The 21,804-nt window shown below is 40.5% G+C and overlaps 1 protein-coding gene across 1 annotated transcript; it reads right to left on the reverse strand.

Moving 5' to 3' along the window:
• Positions 1 to 226: 226 nt before the first annotated feature.
• LOC146621337 (uncharacterized) lies at positions 227 to 2,083 on the reverse strand. Its single transcript, XM_085368342.1, has one exon. The coding sequence runs from the start codon at positions 2,081 to 2,083 to the stop codon at positions 227 to 229; it is 1,857 nt and encodes a 618-aa protein (XP_085224468.1).
• Positions 2,084 to 21,804: the final 19,721 nt, after the last annotated feature.

Here is a 21,804-nt window from a genome sequence, read left to right on the forward strand (position 1 = left end):
GGCTTAAGGAGCAGCGAGCACCGGGAGTGCAGACACGGGAGCAGAGAGCACTTGGAGGACACGACACGGGAGTCTGGGGAGAAACACGGGGATTTATTGTTGTTTGATATCACCCTCTGTAAATAAACACTGTCTATACGTAGAGCACCGCGCCTGGGTCCTCCTTCCCCACTCCTTCCACGGTGTGCCATGCCACACCGTGACACCTAGGGGGAAACCAGACTCATCAGTCACTGTCTGTGTCATCACTGATGATCCCCTGCAGGTTGGCCCATTCGGACATTTTCCTGCGACCTCTGTGGGTATTGTTTTCCTGATCACTGTCTGATTCCGAGTTTAGAGTGCGCTGATATTCAGAGGACGGACAGTCCTGTTGTTTCTGACTTGCTGAGGCACCCCTGCGTGTAGGTCGACCTTGTGTGGTAATGATGTTGTTGACATCAAGAGCAGCCAGTTCTTGAGCTTGCTCTCTCTTCATTCTGACCTTTTTCCATTTCTGAATAGTTGGCTGACCATGTACACCAAGCTCTTCAAGCTCCTTCTTCAGAACAGCCACCTGGGAGCGGCAGTCCTCCAGCAGCTTCTTGTAATTTCTCCTCACGCCGCAGAGGGCAATATAACGTTCAAGCCTCGCCACCGATTTGTCATCAGACTTTGGTTTTCTGGTGCTCTCATCTTTCTTCACACTCTTCTTCATCTTTTTATCATTTGTTTTAACAGTCTTATTTTCTTTTTCATCTTCCAAAGAAGGTAGTGATGAAACTGAGTCTGGGTCACTGGTTTTCTCTTCCACTTTTGTATCTTCTTTTTCACTGTCAGAAGACTCGTCGCTCCTAATTTTGTCACTCGTTTCTGACTTGCAGTCTCCATCTGATTCGTTTCCTGCATCACTCAGTGGTGTTCTCCTTCCTTCATCTTTACTGCTGGTTACTGTCTCGACGTTCATTCTCACCATTTTCTTTGGACTGTCACTGCAGTTGCTTTCCTCACTGAGTTCCTCATCAGAAGACTCGTCACTGTCAATTTGACGATTTTCATTTCTCTTTTGTTGTGATTTTTTCACCTCTGGCTCTTCACCATCAGCTTGAGATTTGGCATTTTCTTCATCATTGCTGCTTTCTTTACTTTCTGTTTTGTTGTCCTCTTGAACCTCAGATTCTGATGATGAGCTTGAATGATTATTTTGTGATTTCTTTGCCCAGGATTCATCTTCACTCTCACTCATGACCTCGTCATTTCCATTTTCTCTTTTCCTTGTGTTCTGGAGCTTCTTAGTCTCTGAGTCACTTTCACTTTCATCATTATCCTGCATTTTCATCAGTTCCTCTTGCACCACCTGTTTCATGAAAGTTTTTACTTCTGGCCTTAATGAGTCACATTTGTTGTGTGTCTGATATCTCTTTTTTAAAATTCCCAAGGTCAGCGTGCTCAGGTCTGCCTCGTCACGGAGTTGACCACACACAAACCTGCGGATACCTGCTGCCTCCTTCTCCGACACCATACTAAAAACCTTCGCCGTCCCACCATCTACCCCCGGAACAGAACTATCATGCGGCTCAGAGCCGTCCGGAAACATTTCGGATATGTCCACCTCACCACCCAAGCGACGAGCTTGAGCACGAGTAACCACACATGCCGGATAAACTGTGGGGTCACCCAGCTCCGACGGGAATTGGCATAACCGATCCGAAGTAGGACACTCAATAACTTCCGGCATAGCCGGAAACACTTTTCCCCCGGCCAAGTCATTTCCCAAAACAAGATCAATGCCTTCAATTGGCAGCTGATCTCGAACCCCCACCCGCACAGCGCCCGATACGAAGGACGAGGTCAAAGTAACCGTATGGAGAGGCATGCGTAAAAGACTCACCTTGATACCCCACACCAGCAAATCAGAACCACAGTACGACTGCTGAGAGAAAGGCACGACTCCATGTCGCGCCACCGAATGCTTCGCCCCTGTATCCCTCAAGATGGTGATCGGAACCCGGTCCCCCGCATCACCAGACAACGATAAAAACCCCGTCGAAACAAACGGTCGAAACACCTCATCTATCCCCCGCGGAACGACGCCAACCGGCATTAAGCTAGGGCGGGTTACCGCGGAGCAACACTGCACGGCCCCCCCCGAAATGTCGGCCCGCGCCCCCTCCCTCGCCCTCAGCACGGGACAAGAAGCAACGAGATGACCGAGCTCATGACAAAAAAAACATCGGCGGTCCCCAGCGGCCACCGTAGGGCTACGCCACGAGAGCGGGGGAGAACGCCACCCCCCCACCTCCGGCAAAACTCTAGAACCCCGACGTAACGGAGGGGAAAAACCCCTCTTGTGCATCAAAGCAAACTCATCTGCCAGAACCGCCGCTTTCGCGAGGGAAACGACCTTCTGCTCGTTCAAATAAACAACCACCCGCTCCGGCAGACACCCCTTGAAATCCTCCAATAACATCAACTCCTTCAACTGTGCAAACTCCTTAACCTCACTAGCCTGGCACCACCGATCAAAGAGCAAACCCTTCTCGCGCGCAAACTCCACATAAGTCTGATCCCCCCCCCTCACACACTGCCGAAACTTCTGACGGTACGCTTCAGGCACCAACTCAAAAGCACGCAATACGGCAGCCTTAACCACACCATAATCTAAGCTCTCAGATGCTGACAGGCTAGCCCACACCTCCTGAGCCCTACCCACCAGCCGACACTGCAACAGCAAAACCCAGACCTCCTCCGGCCACTTTAACGCGGCAGCCACACGCTCAAAAGCAGGAAAAAACGACTCCACCTCTGATTCACAAAAGGGCGGCACCAATTTAATGTGCCTCCCAACATCAAAATCCTGACGGAGAGCCGGGGCGGGACCAGGCGCCGGCGGCGCAGGGAGCACAGAGGGCGCAGGCGTGGGCGGCGTAGAGTCAGGGGCACACGGTGGAGGTCCGCGCTCCAACTCCAACGCCCTCACCCTCAAATGCATCGCTTCTACCTCCAACCGGTGACTACTCAACTCCACCTCCTTAATGCGGAGCAACAACTGGAGCTCCTCCGCCGACGACCCCACCACCGGAGCAGGAGGAGCCACAGAGGGGGCGGCCACAGGAGGAACAGACAACGGAGCCAACGGCTCCATAGCCGCCCCGCCCGTCCCACCAACAAGCGGCACGCTCGACAGCAAACCCCGCTCGCTCAAAGCCACCGTGACAAGCTGTCGCAAATCATCCTTTTTCACCCCCGCCGGCGCTCGCACATCAAAACGGCCCGCAATAAGCAGCAAATCCTCCCTCCGACACCGACTCAACTGCTGCAAGGAAGGCGCCTCGGCAAACTTATCCACATCAAACTCCATCCGCGGCCACCCACACAAACAACCCCCAAAAACACAAAAAAAACCCCACACACCCACACGAACCCCACTACACACAAACGACCCCGAAATCCCTCAAACGGACGAGCCCCCATTTATGTTACACACCGGCCCGAAGCCGGGGTGCAACACAACAAAAAGATAAACCCGATACATAATAATGACAAAAAAAATCACACCACGGCAGAATGACGAGAGTTGGTTAATTTATTTACTGAACAGGTAGCGAGCTTCAGGGTGGGCGATGCCAAAACAACAAACAAAACACACTAGAAAGAAAAACAGAGCTAACTTACCTCCCACGATCCCAAAACAAAATACAATTCTCTAACCTGTCTCCCTACCCGAAACAGGAGAAAAGAGGGGAATAAAAGAAAACGGCTTCCCACCCCTACAGCTACCAAGCCCAGGTACAACCCCTTTTTCAGCATTAATATTGCAGCCCCGTGCAGTCACACACCACGACGGTCCCCAGACACACAGCTCACGGGAAACCAGGAAGTCTGCTCGCCGACCCAGTCCAACCCCTTTTGTAGCTGGCCTCTTTCCTTCCTCCACCAATGGGTGGCCTCCACCTGGAAACAAGCAACACTGAATACAAATACAAACAATAACAACACCGTACTGCAAATAATGACCCTGGGTCATAACACCCTATAAAGCACTTTGGCGATAGTGGGAAGGAAAAACTCCCTTTTAACAGGAAGAAACCTCCAGCAGAACCAGGCTTAACCACAGGGTGCAAGATGTTAGAAGGCAGGGCATACCTATTCACTGGTATGAAGTTAAAAACATCAAAAGCAGATAGTATGACAAGAAAATTTCAAAAGTATTTTTCCTCAGGTATATCCAGAGATCTGTTCATTGCCGTTTCAATATCCGAAATTAGATCCTTTGAAATCGGTCTCTCTGCCTTAGAATAGAGTTCAAAGACACTTTATAGATATATGTCAATAAACAACTCATGCCTATGGATGATATTGCAGCAAAATTTAATATTTCTCTTTGTATGAGTAGACAATGGTTTTGTCTGTGTACATTTCTTCTTTTGTCTCTCATGCCTTTCTTTTAATATGTCTGCTTGTTTGTAAATCCTTTTCCTTTGTGATATTCATTTTTGTCTTTGTGTGTTCACAATCCGGATTTCTTTCTACATCCTTTTAGTTTTATTAATTTTATCTAGAATCCCAGGTATTTATGCCTTCGCCTTCGATCTCATCACACCATTGTTTTCGTTCTCCGTGTTCACTCTGAATATCTTTTTCATTTTTTATCTTCTGGCCTGGGCTTCTGGTGACAGATGGAGTCATGGTGGCATCATTCAGGTAAAGATGACTTGGACTGACAGGCCTGCTGAGGACACACTGGGACAGTCTCACATGCTGAAATACACGCGCACACACACAGAAACACACACACGGCGCGTCAAATACACTTTAACATTATACAGTTTATTATACACTTTTTACATGCCTCTTAAGCATCACCTGTAAAGAGTGATTTCTCTTGACTTAAAAAAAACTGTATATATCCATTTATTTTTTAGTTTTATTTTAGGAATGATAAACTGTTTAAAACCTGTGCTAAAGTGTAAGCTGTGATTTAAAAAGAGACTGCAAAATCATTTTATCATTAGGAAAAAGTTCACAATACCTCTTTTAGGCTTGGTTGTGTACAACTGACTGAGTGTACTATTCTCAATTGTACAGTCCATTTACACTGTTGTGTAAATGGAGTTATTTTGGTATTGTAGTGACAAAGAGGCAACAACTCACTATTAAAACAGTTAAAACAACAGACTATTGGTTAACTTGTGTGTGAGGGGCCTCATTTATATTTCTACTTTTTCATGTACATTTATGTATTTGAGCTTTTATTGCATATTGTTGTTTTAGAACTCCTGTGACATAAGATGCGATACTCAAAGAAGGGGAAGCTTTGCTATTTCTAAATTAACCCAACTGGTTGGTTGAGTCATCCGTGGAGTGAGTGGTGGAACAGGCTGTCTGGTGGGAAAAAGCGGATGCCGACATAATGTTACATTTGTGGAAGTAACACATGGCTCTCTGCAGCCCTCGGTAACAGTGAGGTTTGCAGTGCAGAAGAAATTTCAAATTGTATGAAATTTTGGCAAAATTTTAAAGATAAGTAAATGCTCGAGGAAATAATCAAACGAGTTATTATTAATTGTCAGTTTTTACCATAGATCTTGCTCCACTGTTGACAAGAAAATATGTAAATGCCCCAGCCTTTAGATTAACATGATACCATTTCAACGTCTGAGCTTTAAGATGTTTGCCTTCAATCCAAGGATTGGCATTGTCCCTATACTTACATCAAAATGGCAAGAGTAAAATAGCACACAATTGTCAGTTAGATGGTTACACAACACAAAACGACAAATACAAGTAAGTAAATGTGATATTTAGAATTTTTTGTTATCTCCACAACCTGTAAAAATGGTTTTACTGAGCTCATTTCACATCATCACATTGTTTCTCTGTTCTAGTTTTAAGGTGATGAAGTACTGAGGATAGCAGCTATCACACCCTGCTGCTGCCCCATCTGGCCCCTCAGTGTAACTCTCGACCACAGTCACTACAGAAACTGTGACCCAATCACCTCTGCCCAGTGATCTCATAACATCCATGGCAACCGATTTGTCAGCAGACCAATCAGCCAGTCATTTCAGCCAGATGAACATGTTTGCATAGGCCGATGCATGTTCTTGGTCACTAACAAAGTTTCAGACCTCTACACTGGCAACTTCAGTGTCTTCACTGGCAAACCAAATACATAAAAATAAATTAGATGTAAAATAAAGGGTTTTTAATTTCGAAAATCACTGAGAGGTGTAGTTCTAGACAGCCGTTGTTTTACCCAGTAACTGTCATGGGTAGGACATTCCAGCTCAGCGCTGAGCACCTGTGTAGGTATTCCACTTGACTGGAGTTAGTGTTAATCCAACAGCCTTTTTCTCTGTTGAGTCAGATTACTGTGCTGTCATCAGAGTTTCATGAGGAGCGACCATCTGCTCAGATAGATCTTACAAGATGGCTGTGGGATGATACTGAACACTCTCAAGGGAAGGATGCTGACAGGATCCTATTAAATCATGGATCTCAAAATTTTGGCTTAATTGTGCCTAACTTTTACTTTTGTGTGAAACTGGCTCTATAAAACAAAACACGATGTGTAAAATTATAAATTAAAATGAAATAAAATAAAAGCACTGCAGATTTTTAAGCTGTATATTTGGCTAACGTGATGGCATCAGGTAATTTTTTCCCAACGCATTTCATTCTTGCAATATCAGCTTAAATAGCAGCTCAAATATGATAAATTTGATAAATTTATAGCAGTGCTTCGCCAAGTAAAGAAACATACACAAATCTATTTAACTGAAAGATTTTTCCTTTTTGCTTCACACTCATCCACAGCTTGTGAGCAGCACAGGGAGGTCACACATCCTGGAATATATGTAGTTTGCAAAACAAACCAGAAAAATATTGTGGGAGTGTTGTTTAGGAGAAACAGTTGTGAAAACGCAGCACCTGACAAAACCCCCTCAAAGCTAAAAATAAGATGTTCTGTTTTGTTGTTTCCAGGAAGAAAAGAGTTAAATCTATCTAACGCATTATGATCCTCCATTTGAGCAAGAACACTTTCATCAGCAGTTAATAGTAAGAAACCATCTGCTTAGATTTTACAGGATTGACGGGGCAGTGCAAATACTGATGACTTCTGCGGAGACAAGATACTTCACCATATGCTAACAGAAAGCAGCACTCTTGGCAAATACTATAGCTTTACTGTAACATAATAATGAAAAGAGAGCGCCTGAAAAAGGAGAAAGGGAAATTGGAGTCGGAGTGATGGGAAAAGAGAAAACGCTGACAGAGACAGGAAAGACAAATTGAATGAATCCAAACAGAGAAGGAAAGATGAAAGCATTAGGATAATGATGATGGGAGGTTATAAAAAAGGACAAGACAGTAAAGAAGAGGAGCAAAAATGACACTGAATAAAAGAGGGGCGAGGGAAACATGGCTTAAAACTAAAATAGAAACAAAGAAATTAGGAATTACAGTTCTGCGTTAAGTAACAAAAAGCTTTAAAGAAAGATACTCAGTACGTTAATCAAATTGTAACTAAGCTCAGATGAAATAGAAACACAAAAGGACAGAGACAGATAACGAGGAGAAAGGTTTGTATTCCCATTACTTGTCTGTGATGAATCATAGTCCATTTAATTATGCGATTAGCCAACACACACACAAACAGATAGAGTTTCTAATGATAGTATTGTGGTCAGCCATTAGGCTTCACCATGACAGACTAATAGAACTTCCTATTAAAGCCAGCCCCCTTCTCACAATAGCAGACGGTTCCTTTAATTACTCAAAGATTTCCTCTGAATATATGTTGCCTGTCTGAGTCCCTAATGACTGTGGCTGGAACATTACAGGGATCCATTAAGGAGCATTTCTCCCCCACTGAGGGCAAGTGCAACGCTTATGCACAAATACAACTTTCTGTATGGATGTATTACTGTCATTCACAAAACACATACACGCACAATCTCTGCAGTGATTTTGCAGAACGATAAGAAGAAACTATAGAAATATTTAATGATTTAGTGCAGCTTGTTTTTTTGTTTTGTTTTTTTAAATATATAAGCCTTGCATATCTTGTTGCACGCCTCCTGGACACCTTCACATTTCTGCACTCCTTCCTGACTGAAGAAATGTAAAATGTATCATTTGTAAAGGTATCAGAATATTTGTCGTAACCATCAATGTTCACTGGGATTTTTAGAACACTTCACCACATATTAAATTGTATTATGGCAAATTGTACTTAAAATATTAAAAGTAAAAGTAATTATTCTGTGGGAAAGTATTATACATATAATAACACTACTGATGTATAAGGTTGAGCTTAGTTTAAATACTTTTTACATACTTTAGCTTCACTGCGTATGACTCTGGATACTGTAGCTCCTGGATACTGTGCATGTGCAAACAAGCAGAGAAAACTGTTGACTTCTCATCTTGTCCAGCTCCAGCCATTGTTAACGTGACACCGACATGCCCATTGAAACAACATGTGCCATAGATTCTAACTGAAGAGCAGTCAAGAAAAGTTAAGGCTGCTTCCAGAGACAATAACCAACTCGTTCCACAAAATGGGAGTAATTTGAAGAATGATACAAACAGATGAGAAGCTCCGTGACAGAATGGTGTTTTCAGACAAAAGCAGTAAAAATCATGATAAACTTATTTGCCTGTATATGTACTTATACAATTTCAGCGTGACAGGTGTGTATACATAAGGGCCATATCTACAATTCTACTCATTTGTACAAGTCATTTCAGTCTTTCATTACTTAACCTAACTTACAAGTAACTTAATAGCAATGCTGAAGCAGCTAGCTAGGTGCATTTTGTCAATCTTGCTACCAATCAAACAGAATTCCTAGAAGTCCATCGAGCTCATTAGAAGACAAATAACACGATGGCTCTATCATCTAAATAGAAAATTATCATGCAAGTCATTTATGCTCCCACTTTAAATACTCTTATTATAATGCAAACTGTGCTGTATCATAGACAACACACACACAAACAGAGTGCATACATAATATGTAGTTCCATCATTGCATTCGATTAGCCACTTTCTACAGGCAGGAAATTGTTAATAATTTTTTTTACATTTCTTAAAATTTCTGTTAAATTTTGCAGACATAGTTCAAAGTTATTACTCTTCCAGCGTTTTTCTTTAAGGAATTAAGAAATGTCTTATAGATATAATAAAAAGCTTGGTATCTGAATGGTTTAGACAGCAATAGCCAGCTTATTTGGGTTTTCAATATTATGGCATCCCTATTATTACAGACTGCCTCTTTTTGTCCTCTCTTTTTTCAGTGTTTCATGCAGTGATCACAGCCAGCAGATGACACGGGTGCTCTGGCTAGTGTCCCACCTTTTTGCCTCATTATGTCTCTCCTGCTTTGTTCTATGCTTGTGTCTTTTTCAGTGTCCATTCTAATGCTGTCAGAGTACCTTTGATATGCAGCTATCATTGTGGGACAGGGCAGCTTGATTTTCTGACCTGGCCTTTGTTTTTCACTTCTATCTTAGAAAATTGTTTTTTAACTTTCTCAGATCAGCTCAGTGAGGATATGTACTTTTATCTTTTTCAAAATATTTCACAATAATTTCATGGTTTACATGGTAACAGTTATATCATCCAGCAGTAGTAAACTACCAAGGTTCAGCTTATCACTTGGTTAACATATGCTTTCTACATACATAGAAGTTCACTACTTGCACTGCTTATATCCGATCTAGCTAGAAGCACATAGATTTGAAACAAAGATTGAGAAATTCCTTTGTTATAAGACATAAGAGTCATAAGACAGAAAAGCAACTAACTTAGAAGAGTAGTACTAAGGAATGACTCGGGTATCTATCTGATGGATACAGTCTCTGCTTGCCTCTTGTGTACAGAGTTTATATTTCTATGCAGATAATTGTTTACAGAGATTGCTTCACAACTTTTTTGTACTTAATCTAGAAACAGCAGGATTTCTGTCAAAAAGATATGAGTGCAAAAATTGATATTCTTGAGAATTGGGTCTGTACTAATTACTGTACTGCCTGATGATCCTTTAATGAATGTCCCTAGTCAGTACTTGATCTGTTTTGTGACTCATGATTGCCACTATTGTTGAGCAATAATAGATTATGTATTCAGAGATTTTTATAGTCTTAGCCATAGAGTTTGAACCAAAATCCCTCGTCACCCACATGATATTCATTCATGACACAATCCTCGCCGTTAGCAATGACAGACATTGTCTTTTGTCTCTTGTCTGTTAGTCTCTGAGTCAGAAAGAGATTGGTTGGTTAGTGGGTAGAGCGGGCTTGGGGGGCTTGTGGGTTACAGAAGACAGAGGTCTGGGACACCTTCTGCCAGTATATTGTGTCTGCCAAGACCTTCTCCTTATGGGAGCTCCCTCAGCATGATGCTTGGCTCCACTTTTGCATGCACACTGATTACAAATGAAGACACTGTTTGTTCAGATGTAAGGCACGTTTGTGTAGTTTCTCTTTCAAAGTCCTGTCCTTGTTAACATTTTTGCTTGTGTGTGTGTACACTCTACTTTAACTGATGCATGTGGACAAGTATTTTCAAGCCTTACTTGACATAAAACACCCAATATCAAAAGTGAAAATATAATTATTTACTTTCTTAAACATGTACAGTAGGAGGTAAAACATTAAAGAATGGTAGTTTAGTGGTCAACAACCAACACAACTCACATGAACCTAACTACAAAAATATAATGCCTATTGTTTTACTTACTTAAAGTGGATGTACAGTGCTGATTGAAATCTGTAGTCATTTATTTATGCGATACTGTGCATAATATATGTTTAATTTACTGCTACTGCTGCTGCATACACAGGGCATCTTGGCAGGTTACATGCTTCAAAGAACATAACTAATCATATTTATGGATGGGTAGGCATTGCCATAGTGACTTCCATTGGTTTGTCTACATGCTTCTGTTGCTGGGTATAGTTCTACTTGTCATATATATAGTAGCATAGGCTTCGTCAGCTCCACAAAAATGGAGCATATGCCCTTGTATAAACAATGTTTGTATAATGTTTATGCTAACGTTTTAACTTGAAATAGCATCTGAAAATGTAATTAAAGTATGTAATACACTTCACAGCTCTAAATGTGCCATAGAAACTAAGACTAAAATGTAGCTAATGTTTTCCCAGCAGCATGTGTCAAATGGTATAAGATCATCAGTTTTGGAGATGCTGCTGTATTTTCACAGGTTTTTGACACTTTTCACATTCAAATGTCAAATACCATTATGCCTTTACCTATTATAATATGCCAGTGCTGTGTGTGAAAACTAAAAATGCTTTATTACTTCAGCCCAACAGCAGAAAGAGCTATAATTTTAAACATATTAATGGTGCGCCTCATGTTAGGCACATGAGTTTGCAGCACAGTGCACAGGGATATGTTACTTGTGCATTTTACTTGTTTCAGAAATGTACATCTATACCATATAATGTAAAATCATTTGTAACGTTATGGATTGCCCTTTTACATTACTGAAATGCAATGAGATAACCTGTATGAATAAAAGCTGGTTGTGCTAAGTGGGCCTCCTGGGTAAAGCATGATTTGCACATCTTTAGATCTTTTTTAACATTTGTTTTCTTGAAGTCCTTCACTGTAACAGAGCATGTTTGATTGCTGTGAAGGCTGGGTAGTATAAATAAAATGGTGTAGTTATTATTTTAATATTATTTTATTTTTTACTTCACAACTCATTTATGTTGTTACATTAAAAACATCCTCTATTCTTCTGTTCTCTTCCTATATACAGTAGGGTTATTACAGCCAAATGGGATGATGGAAAAACACACGCACTGAAACGCCTTGTCAATTCACCTCTATGTTTATGTGATGTGAAACAAATTTCAGCAGCACCAGGGAGAGATAGTTTTTATAGAAGTGTTTATGGCTCATTGACATCCTGTCGCTGTGTTTATGACTCACTGTGCCCGTCACACCACTAAACAGCCTGCCTCCCTCAAGGGCATCAGGACCAATCAATATAGACAGAACCAGACTTTAATAATCCAGCAGGCCATATTCTCTGGGGCTTATTGCTGAGTTGAACTCACACAGAGTTACATAACAGACAAGCTCTTAATACTATTTTCATAATGATGACCATAGAGGGGTGGTAGCTTAATCTACATGTAGCCTGTGATGTAGCCAGCAATTACTTACAACTGCAGGTTACCACATCCAGACTGTAAGGTTGTATTCTCTGCTCTGTGCCCTTTCTATTACTGTACAGCAAACTCTGGACATATCAAAAATTATTGGATTCTTTGCATAGTCATAATGGCAACAGCAATCACTTGCACAGCTTCCATTTAATAATGTAATCTCATATCCCTAGTGGATTTTCCATGCTAATGAAATGTGTTAGAGGGAGTACTGAGGCTCTTAGTCTAATAAGTCAAAGGCTTCAGCTGTAACACACCTGATAGTATAAACCTACTGATTTGAATGGGATAAAAAGTGTAATTATCACACCCGATCAGAATTTATGAACCCCTTTTATGTAAGAGAGGACGTTCTCAGATTTTAGAAAAATACAAACATACCTGGCGATTTTCCATACTTCCACTTAAACGAATGGATCACTTCACTTGTGTTGATTGTGTGCCTTCTGTTGTTCCCTTTTCATTGACATAGCAGTGGTTGTTGGAGCTGGTGGTATGCTATGGTAATACACAATGAAATGGCATTGTGACAACTGTGATCTAGCTTTGATTCCAGTAACTGCTCTCTCAGCAGGGTGAAAATAGGCCTCAGCTTAGCTTTGTCATACAACAAAAAGCACTTAGTGGGAATGCTTATGAATAAAAATGCCAAAGCAAAAGACAAGCTGCTCCAAGACAAGCTTTTGACAAGCTGGCAGTCTGCCATTTTGATTATCTAAATTCACCACTAAAGAGCTCTGAAATATGATGAAAACTATCAAGCGACATCCCTTTGGCAGCCACAGGAGATGTAACTGTTGTGCATTTGTCCAGTAACGACTTCTCTCACTCTTGTCAATATGACCTTATCAAAACCTTATCACAGAAGTGAGTGTGAAGTTGTGATTTTTGAGCTCTAGATAAATAGATTAACACTTTATCAGACTGCAAAAAGCAGTGCAATGTTGCTTGTTGCTTTTCTCTGCACCGCCTCTAAAACAGCCCAGAACCTTCACTTGTTGTAAATATTTAACAAGTGTTTGATTGTTTTAGATGCCATCAAGTACTGCCAATGCTATTTTTGGCTTTAAACACTGACTCATCAGCATAAACACTTCACATATAGAAAATCATGACTCACAAGGGTGTCACTGGTCTTTTTTCTGCATTTTTGAAATCAGAAAAATAGAAGGCTTCAAGCTACTCTGCTGATCACAAGCATATGCTGCACTGTCCTGAATTTATGTAAGTGTTACATTGTTCCCCCATTATAGATGCAATTAGCCTCAAACATATTTAGAACTGAAAGTTAGCACTTTCAGCTCATAGACATTTTTTCATTTCAAATCCAAAGCACCTGGGTATAGACTAAACAATGAAAAACATTACTTTCCTTGTATTTTGCGACTTCTTTAAGAAATTAGTCTTGGCCTTTCCTGTACATAGATCCCACTGCCAACCCTTGGTTTGGATCTCTGAAGTGGGGTCTATCTAACTTTCCTCCAGTTTCTTGCCATTTTAGTGAACTCACATTTTTGTCTTTTGTCTGACTGGAACTTGAACCATTACTGACAAGGGCCTGTTAACTTTGTTGAGGCATATGTGATGCAATGATTCACTTACAGTACTCCAGGCAATGTGCTTCAGCAATAGGTGCTTTAGACTGAAAGAGTCCTTGCGTTGCTCTTTACTGATGCTGATAGGTTTGTAGCTTGAACCCATCCGCTGGAACGTTGAAGACAATATAATTACACTGCTAAGCAAGACACAAATAGGCAAAGTTCTTCATGTTACTCGTGCACGGGAGAGACCGGACAGAGCGCCGTCCCTTCGCTTGACCCCAGTCGCTCTCGTCCGTCCTCCCGTACCACTGTCCTTTTATTGAGGTTACATGAATATGCATAGGTTCATTAACATACGACGTCTACATACAAACAAAGAGTACCTTGCCTGTGTGTGTGTGTGTGTGTGTGTGTGTGTGTGTGTGTGTGTGTGTGTGTTGCTGATCAAAGGGTCAAACATCCTTGGTCAGGAAGAGGGTAGACTAGACCCCCCCCCCGGTGAGGAAGTCCAGCAGTTCATCTAAACAGAAAAGCACTTAGACTAGAACAGACGTAGCTACGTTAATCCTACCATAAAACAATTAAGACAAGGTACGAACTTTCCCATGCTCCCAGGATATAGGTGTGCATTCTAGTGTGGGATACACACCAAGCCTCTGTAGCCTGTTAAAGATCACACAACTTATCACTACACAATTGATTATACACCTCTAAGCATCTATGGTTAAATATTTCTAAGCATAAATGACAATCAACAATACAAACTCTAACAGATGCTTTAGCAATAATGGATTGTGAATTGTATGTAACATGAATTGTATTGTGTTTGTATATATGAAAATGCATGGCACTGAATGTAACATGATGTTCCTTGCCTCTGTTGTTAGCTGCAACAGTAAAGACAAATGGCTGATTTCGCAGTTCCTCTTGTCATATACGGCTGCATTTTGTCTCTCCTGGGTCATTTGCCCCTTCTCTGCTGAGTAGGAGGATGTTTCTAGGTCTTTTTCTGAAACTGTGCACATACTGGGGCATGGGGTGATGAGGAAAAAAATAGCATATTTACTGTTTGGCAGACTCAATTGGTCTTTTACAGTCCAACATATCAGCTTGTTATTGTGGAACACTGTATGTTGTCAGAGAAACATCCCATAGCAGGGGAAAATTAGTTGTTGTGAATTGAGTTGTTTTAGGCTGCTTGCTGCTCACAGTTGGAAGATCAAAGAAAGTTGGACTCCTCTAGTCTCTAGGACATGAAAAGGATCATTGGTTTGTTTAACACAGTGGTTCCCAAACTTTTTTTGCTGGGCCCCCCTTTGTTTTACAAGAAAAATGTTCATGTCCCCCCCCCCGGCGCGTGCACGCGCTCATGCACAAACACATCCTCCAACCAAACACACCCATATTTGCTCCATTGTGGTTTATTTCATAAACCTTTATTTCATAAAGTTTGTATAAAGAGCTAACATCTCCAAAATGTCAGGAGTAGTTAGTCATTACAACAAGTGTTTGTGAACTAAAAAATTCTGTTTGTCCGTGACTTAAACAGCCCAGCGCTGCTCCTGACGCAGGGAAAACCAATTCTGCAGGGGAGACCTACCTTGGCACTTGTGCAGGTGAAACCAAAGGGCAGATATGCTTCACCATATTTTCTAGTCTTAGAATGAAGTTGGTTTGGAAACATATTCAGCGATGCTTCATCTCCTGCTTTGCGTTTGTGTGGGCGCCCCATGCTAGCAGTGTCCAAGCGTTTTGTTTTATTTTCCCCCCTTTTCATCCCGCAGAGCCCTGCAATGGCTCTGCGCTCCCCTAGGGAGCGGGCCCCACACTTTGGGAAGGTCTGGTTTAACAGATTGTAGGATAGAGTGTCTGGTTGGGCGAAGGGTGCCGCTCTCAGTCCATCATGGGATGTCTGTACTAAACACTGATTGTGCGCAAGTGTATCAGCATTCTGTTGGCATAACTTTTACATACTTTCCACAGTGGTGGGCTGAAAAGAGAAAAACAAAAAAACAAAACAATGTCCTGACTATTGGAAAATGCCAATTTTGCAGGCCCTCAGGTCATCTTGATCTTACTATAAGCTGTCATGTAGCCCTGACTACCATACTGTGAAGGGACCAGATCATCTTTTCATTTCTGTGTCCTCTTTTCACCCCAAATACATCTGCATGATCTCAGAATGACTCCGTGTGGTCTGGGTTGTATTTGACACCACTGTTATCTTCAGGTATCTCATCTTCCTCTACTAGTTCATATACCCAAGACCTTTGTGTCATTGTTATCACTACACAGTTTTATAGCAGACAGTAGATAGTGGCCATTATTACACACACACACACACACACACACACACACACACACACACACACACACACACACACACACACTGCGTCAAATACACTTTAACATTATACATTAATATCGTACAGTGTTATATGCTGAGGAGATCTATTTGTTTGGAATTTTATTTGATGTCCCATAAAACCAAACAGCTTCCAATAATCATGTTTCCTGGATGTGATGCCAATATATTTCAGACCTCCATCAAGGACAAATAGCTCGAATGGTGAATGTCAGATTATGTTTTCATGAAAGTGCATCTTTATATTCTGAGTCTCCTGTTTTGCTTCATTTATCTCCTCTCACTCAAACTTTAACTCTATCGTGTCATTTTCATTAACCCATTTCTTTCTGATTTGCCTTTTTTTATTTCCTCTTTTTCCTCTCAAATACACACACATTCAGTTCAACACTTCTTTCTTTTTGTTCCTCCCTTTTCTCTCTATTTCCTCTCCTTCAGATATCAGTCATACTTCAGCTTGGCTGGGCAGAGCCATGACTGGGTAGAGAGGGGAGGTAATTGAATTTCTCTCCTAGAGTGACTCACATCAACACAGACAATTCAGACATAGCCAGGCGCGACGTAATAGACAGGGAGGGCATGGCGTCGGCTTAGAGCCGCAATTAACTACAGTGGGACACAGACGCTTGAAGCCTGTATAAGAAACTGTGGGAAATAAATGTGACTTTGCTTTCTTCAATTTTACAGTCCAGGTATTCATGGTTATAAGACTGATATGTCATTAGAGCACCTGCTCTCCAAGTGAGAAAAAAATTAGACAGGGTTGTTCTTATTCCAGCTTATGTCAGCAGTGATGGAAAACACTTTTAAAAAGTCTGTTTGGAAGCATAAAGATGCTCCTGCTCACTTTCAACCTTGAGTAGTTGTTATTCACAAACTTGTGATTAACTCCCACTTTAATCTGTCCAAGATTACAATTAAGTGTAGAGGAATAGGTTGTGGTTACACTGATAATTCTATTTCCTGACTTAAGATGGTCAGATTAGTCAAATGAACTGTCTTAAACCTCAGTCACACAGGCCTAGAGATGGGTTGGTGGTCTGGTCACTACGGAAAAATATGTACTCCTCAGCAGGTTGGTCAGTGGTTGCTGGCTGTTGCCAGATGAAACTTGTGTCAGAGGGTACTGGAACCACACATACCTGTTTGTGATTGCTTTGGTTAATAGTGTGAATAGTGTCACAGCAAAAGAGTTTCCAGTGTTGCAATTGTCTTAAGTTCATTAAAGTTTGGGGAGTAGTATTTGCAAACAAGCTTGTCTCTTCCATGCAAACTACAGGCAGCCATTGCAGTCTTCTAGTGTCCAAAGCAATCACAGGGAGGTTTTCACTCAGGCAGTATACTACCAGCAAACTCCAGGAACCACACACCAGTCAGTCAGGAAAAACATCCTGTTCTTTACTGAGCAGCCTAACCTTGGTTAACCTTAACTGTTAAACTTCTTCAAGACGCTGTTTGATCATCATACCTTAAAATGACTGAAGAGTTGTCAGATTCATGAGACAATCCAAGAGACAGAAAATGTGTTACATATATTTGGGTGACAATAGTTGAAAACCCTTCACAGCTCAAACACAATTAGACACAGTCTTTCTGTAAAAAGGCAATTTCACGACATTTCAAAGCTTTACCAACACACAGTTTTTGAGTGCTCTTGTTTTTATAGCATTGTGATGCACTCTCTCGAATTTGAAGGGACTACACAAAAAGTGATATGAGTACTGCGTTGTTTATCTAGTACAGATGTGATTAGTTGCAAACATATTTACAGTTGAAAGTCAGCACTGTTTGCTCATAGACAACTTTTCATTTCAAATTCAAATCACCTGAGTATAGAAGAAACAATGAAAAACACATTACTTTCCTTATATTTTCTCACTTCTTTAAGAAATTAGTATTGGTTTTTGTTATACACAGATTCTGTTGCCAACTCTTGATTCTCTTTGAGGTGAGGTATCTCTTCTTCTGTGTTTCCCACCATCCACATGTGCTCTGATTTCTGGGGCAATTGTCCTTGTCTTTTTGGAGACATTTGAGTGGGTCTGTAACTAATTTTGATATGCATCTGTGGACTCCTTCGAGACATTATATGTGATGCAACATTTACAGGACTTCAGGCAATATGTTTCAGTAGTTGTTGCTTTAGCCTAAAAACAAGTGTTGTTTTGTGTTTGTGTGTATGAAAGTTCAAGAAAGTTCATCCATGATGGCTCACTACTACATTGAAAGCCAAGACATTATCAAATCATTTTATTGTGCTTGCACTTTTCAACTTTCACTTATCAAATGGAGACTTTTAAGGTGGATTTGAAGCAGATCATCATATTTGAGATTAAAATATCATTGCAGTTATGTAATATGTCCTTTTTTCAACATGGAAGGGAAGCAGAAAAAAGAGTTATTTCAGTTGAAACTATAGTGCTTTTCTTTCTTGACTGGAAAATAGGGAATTTAATGTTAAAGAGCATGCAGTATGGCTTAGTGGTAGATGAAATGACCTAAAAAGTCTGCAAAAGTAGTATTTTTAATGCTTGTGCAGACATTTTCAGGTTGTGCATCCATCTTTCTTGAACACAGGATCTCTTATATGCTCTGAGAGAATTTGTTCAGTCCTGCTCAGAGATTCACGTGGACTCAAGGAGAAACTGGCTGGATTTTAGTGGTCAAAGGTCAAGCTCAGTGTGAGCTCATTTTGGCCATAACTCAAGAAAGTAGTATGTGCTAATTATGTCAGAATTTCACAAAAATATCAAATATCTAAAGCATTTGATGAGTTAAGCTCTCAAAAGGTCAAATATCAATGCCAATGTCTCATTGAAATGTTCAGCAAAACACTTTTTTGACCATTATTAAAATCCATTACTCAGAAGACAGAAGAGGAGATTGTGACAATTTTTCACACTTGATTGATTTTTAATCTGTGACACTTGTCATAGTTGCCCACCTATTAAATTGCTTAAAAATCTTCACAGGACAGATTCTAGTTTTTAGCTTTTAAGCTTTGGATATTACATCAAAGAACTGCAAAGAGCAACTATAAAATAATTCTTCTTCCTTTTTTATTTTAGACTTTAAAAATCAAAGTGTCCCATTATTTGGGATATCTGTAAATAAAAAGCCAAAAAGGGATTTTGTGTAGCCTTCTAAATATTGGCATTACTACTTTTGTAAGTAAAATCTCTGAAGTCTATACAGTATCCCACTTTCATTTTAGGCTACCAAAGGTGATGTTTAGCCTTTGATTTCAAAACATACAAGCCACTATCAGCAGAGATTTTTCTCCAGTTCCTTTGCGGTTGGTTCAGATACTCCACTCATCCTGAATAAAAGAATAAGCACCTTTCTATTTGATATTTTATCTGAAATTGCCACTCTCATTGAACCTGACAGACAGGCTACCAAAAAAGTTGCTGTAAGTAACCTGTGGGAGCAAATGGCTCATCAGCTGATGTGGAAAGTGGTTTTGTTTCATGTGCAAGTTAAGATCAGTTTGGCATACTGCCCACTCCTATACTTAGCTCCCAGCTGTGAATGTTGCATAACTTCCTAATTTTATTTACAAATGTACTGGATTGTGACTTTGTCTTTCCCAAGAGAAAGGCTTGGAAAAAATCCAGCAAACTTGGCAAGTCCACCTTGGCAGATAAACATAAACTTGGAGATAATGAGGTTGCACTAGAAGCATCTTTCTCTGTGTCCTCATTATACGTTTTTATCAACCTGCCAATTGATTACAGCTGCTCCCGCTTTACAAATACAGCCAAGATTAAGAAATGTGATGTCATCAGCACTTGCAAGGGACTTTAAGGATTCTGCTTACAGTTAAAACAAAGGGGCCTGTGTGCTAAGTGTTGGCTTTTTAAATGATCAGTGCTTTAGACTACATAAATTACATTCAAAATACATTCAAAGGAAAAGTGTGGAAATGATAGATGTCATGAAAAAGCTGACACAAGCAACCTTGTGGGATCTGACAATGGGTTTGTTTTGATTTTCGAAGGTTACCACTGAGGTTTGAATCATAAAACCATTAATAACATTTCAAATCATATCAGTATAAAAAGCTAAAAACTAGAAGAGACATTACTTACTTACTAACTTAACAAGGTATCACAGTGAACATCTTATTTTGTTTTTGTTTTGGTGCAATGAATATTATTTTACAGCAAACCAAAGGTGGCCCCTCGGCCCTCACAGTAGCTATTTGAACAGTTATTTGAACAGAGCTATGCCGTAATATTTTTTTGGTGGCTCTTTTTTCATATCAGCAGCTTTTTGATATCTCAGAAGGTAGTTCCAAACTTAGCTAGCCATCTTTATAAGGTTTGAAGCCAAAGGTCTATCCCATAATGTCTTATAATGGTGCCCCTGTATTATCAAGAAATTGCATATATTACTTTAAGCAGTGAGAAGTTATGGAAATATATTGCTGTGGGGTATTGTGGTTGTCTCAGTGGTGCCGAGCTCATTTATCATGATACCGTGACACCTGGGGGAAGATAGTCTCTGGGAGATTCCAACACAGAAGCTGATACAAGGTAATGCAGACACATGCACGTGCACACGCACCTACTGCTGCACGCATGGAGGCTTGTATGCGTCCATGCTCAAAGTAATCAAGGCATACTCAGTAGACATATGTAAATGCACACTCAGTATCACACGTTTGTACGTACAATAACAAATTAGTACAGGTGTCCATGCAGGAGCAAACACAAAGATTTCACACACACGTATTCAGCCAAATTCCAAATGTGCTCATATTGTACGTGCACACAAAGACACAAACTTCATATGCAGCAGAAGTAACCAGAGCAGCACAATAAGACAGGTGGGTATAAACCCAGAGGGTATGAGAGAGACTTAGGGAGATATGAGCTTGTTCCATCTCAGTCCACCAACTCAGCAACAGAAGTGAAATTCATAAGGGAGAAAATGGTAAGATGAGAATGAAAGAAATGAAAGAAATAAAACCACAGAAGAAGGAGGAAAAACAAGTAATGGATAGTCTCAAGTGTTCCTGCTGGTGGCAACATAAGAAAACAGCAATGTAGGCACTTACCTTCAGCAGATAACAAAATCAATATACTGTCTCTCTTTTGAGTCCAATCAATAGCGTTCTGTGTGCCATTATTAGAGGAAATGATCGTCAATTAGTTTTCTACAACTTTTAAAAATGTCAGCACAATCCCAAATGGGGCCGTTAGACATTTGACATATTAAGATATACCTAATAGTTATTGCAGTTTTGGAAACTTCTGCTTACCACCTTCGAAAATGAAAACCATGACTTCAGTTGTTTTAAGGCAAACCAACTCTGATGAAAAATTAAAAGGAAAAAAAAAACTAATTACAAAAACACCTTTTGATATTAATGCAAATAAGACAAAGCAAGAGATGACTTAGTACACAGAAGTACAGTACTGTGCAAAAGTTTTAGGCAGATGAGGAAAAAATGCTGCAAACAAAGAATGCTTTCAAAAATGGAAGTGTTAATTATTTATTATCATCAATCAACAAAATGCAGTGAATGAACAAAGGAGAAATCTAAATCAAATCAATATTTGGTGTGACCACCCTTTGCTTTCAAAACAGCATCAGTTCTTTTAGGTTCATTTGCACACAGTTTTTGAAGAAACTCGGCTGGTAGGTTGTTCCAAACATCTTGAAGAACTAACCACAGATCTTTTTATGCAGGCTTCCTCA

This window comes from Diplotaxodon limnothrissa, linkage group LG12 (genome assembly GCF_057381915.1).
Source record: "Diplotaxodon limnothrissa isolate DT_005_m linkage group LG12, D_limnothrissa_male_GT1.1, whole genome shotgun sequence".
NCBI lineage: Eukaryota > Metazoa > Chordata > Actinopteri > Cichliformes > Cichlidae > Diplotaxodon > Diplotaxodon limnothrissa.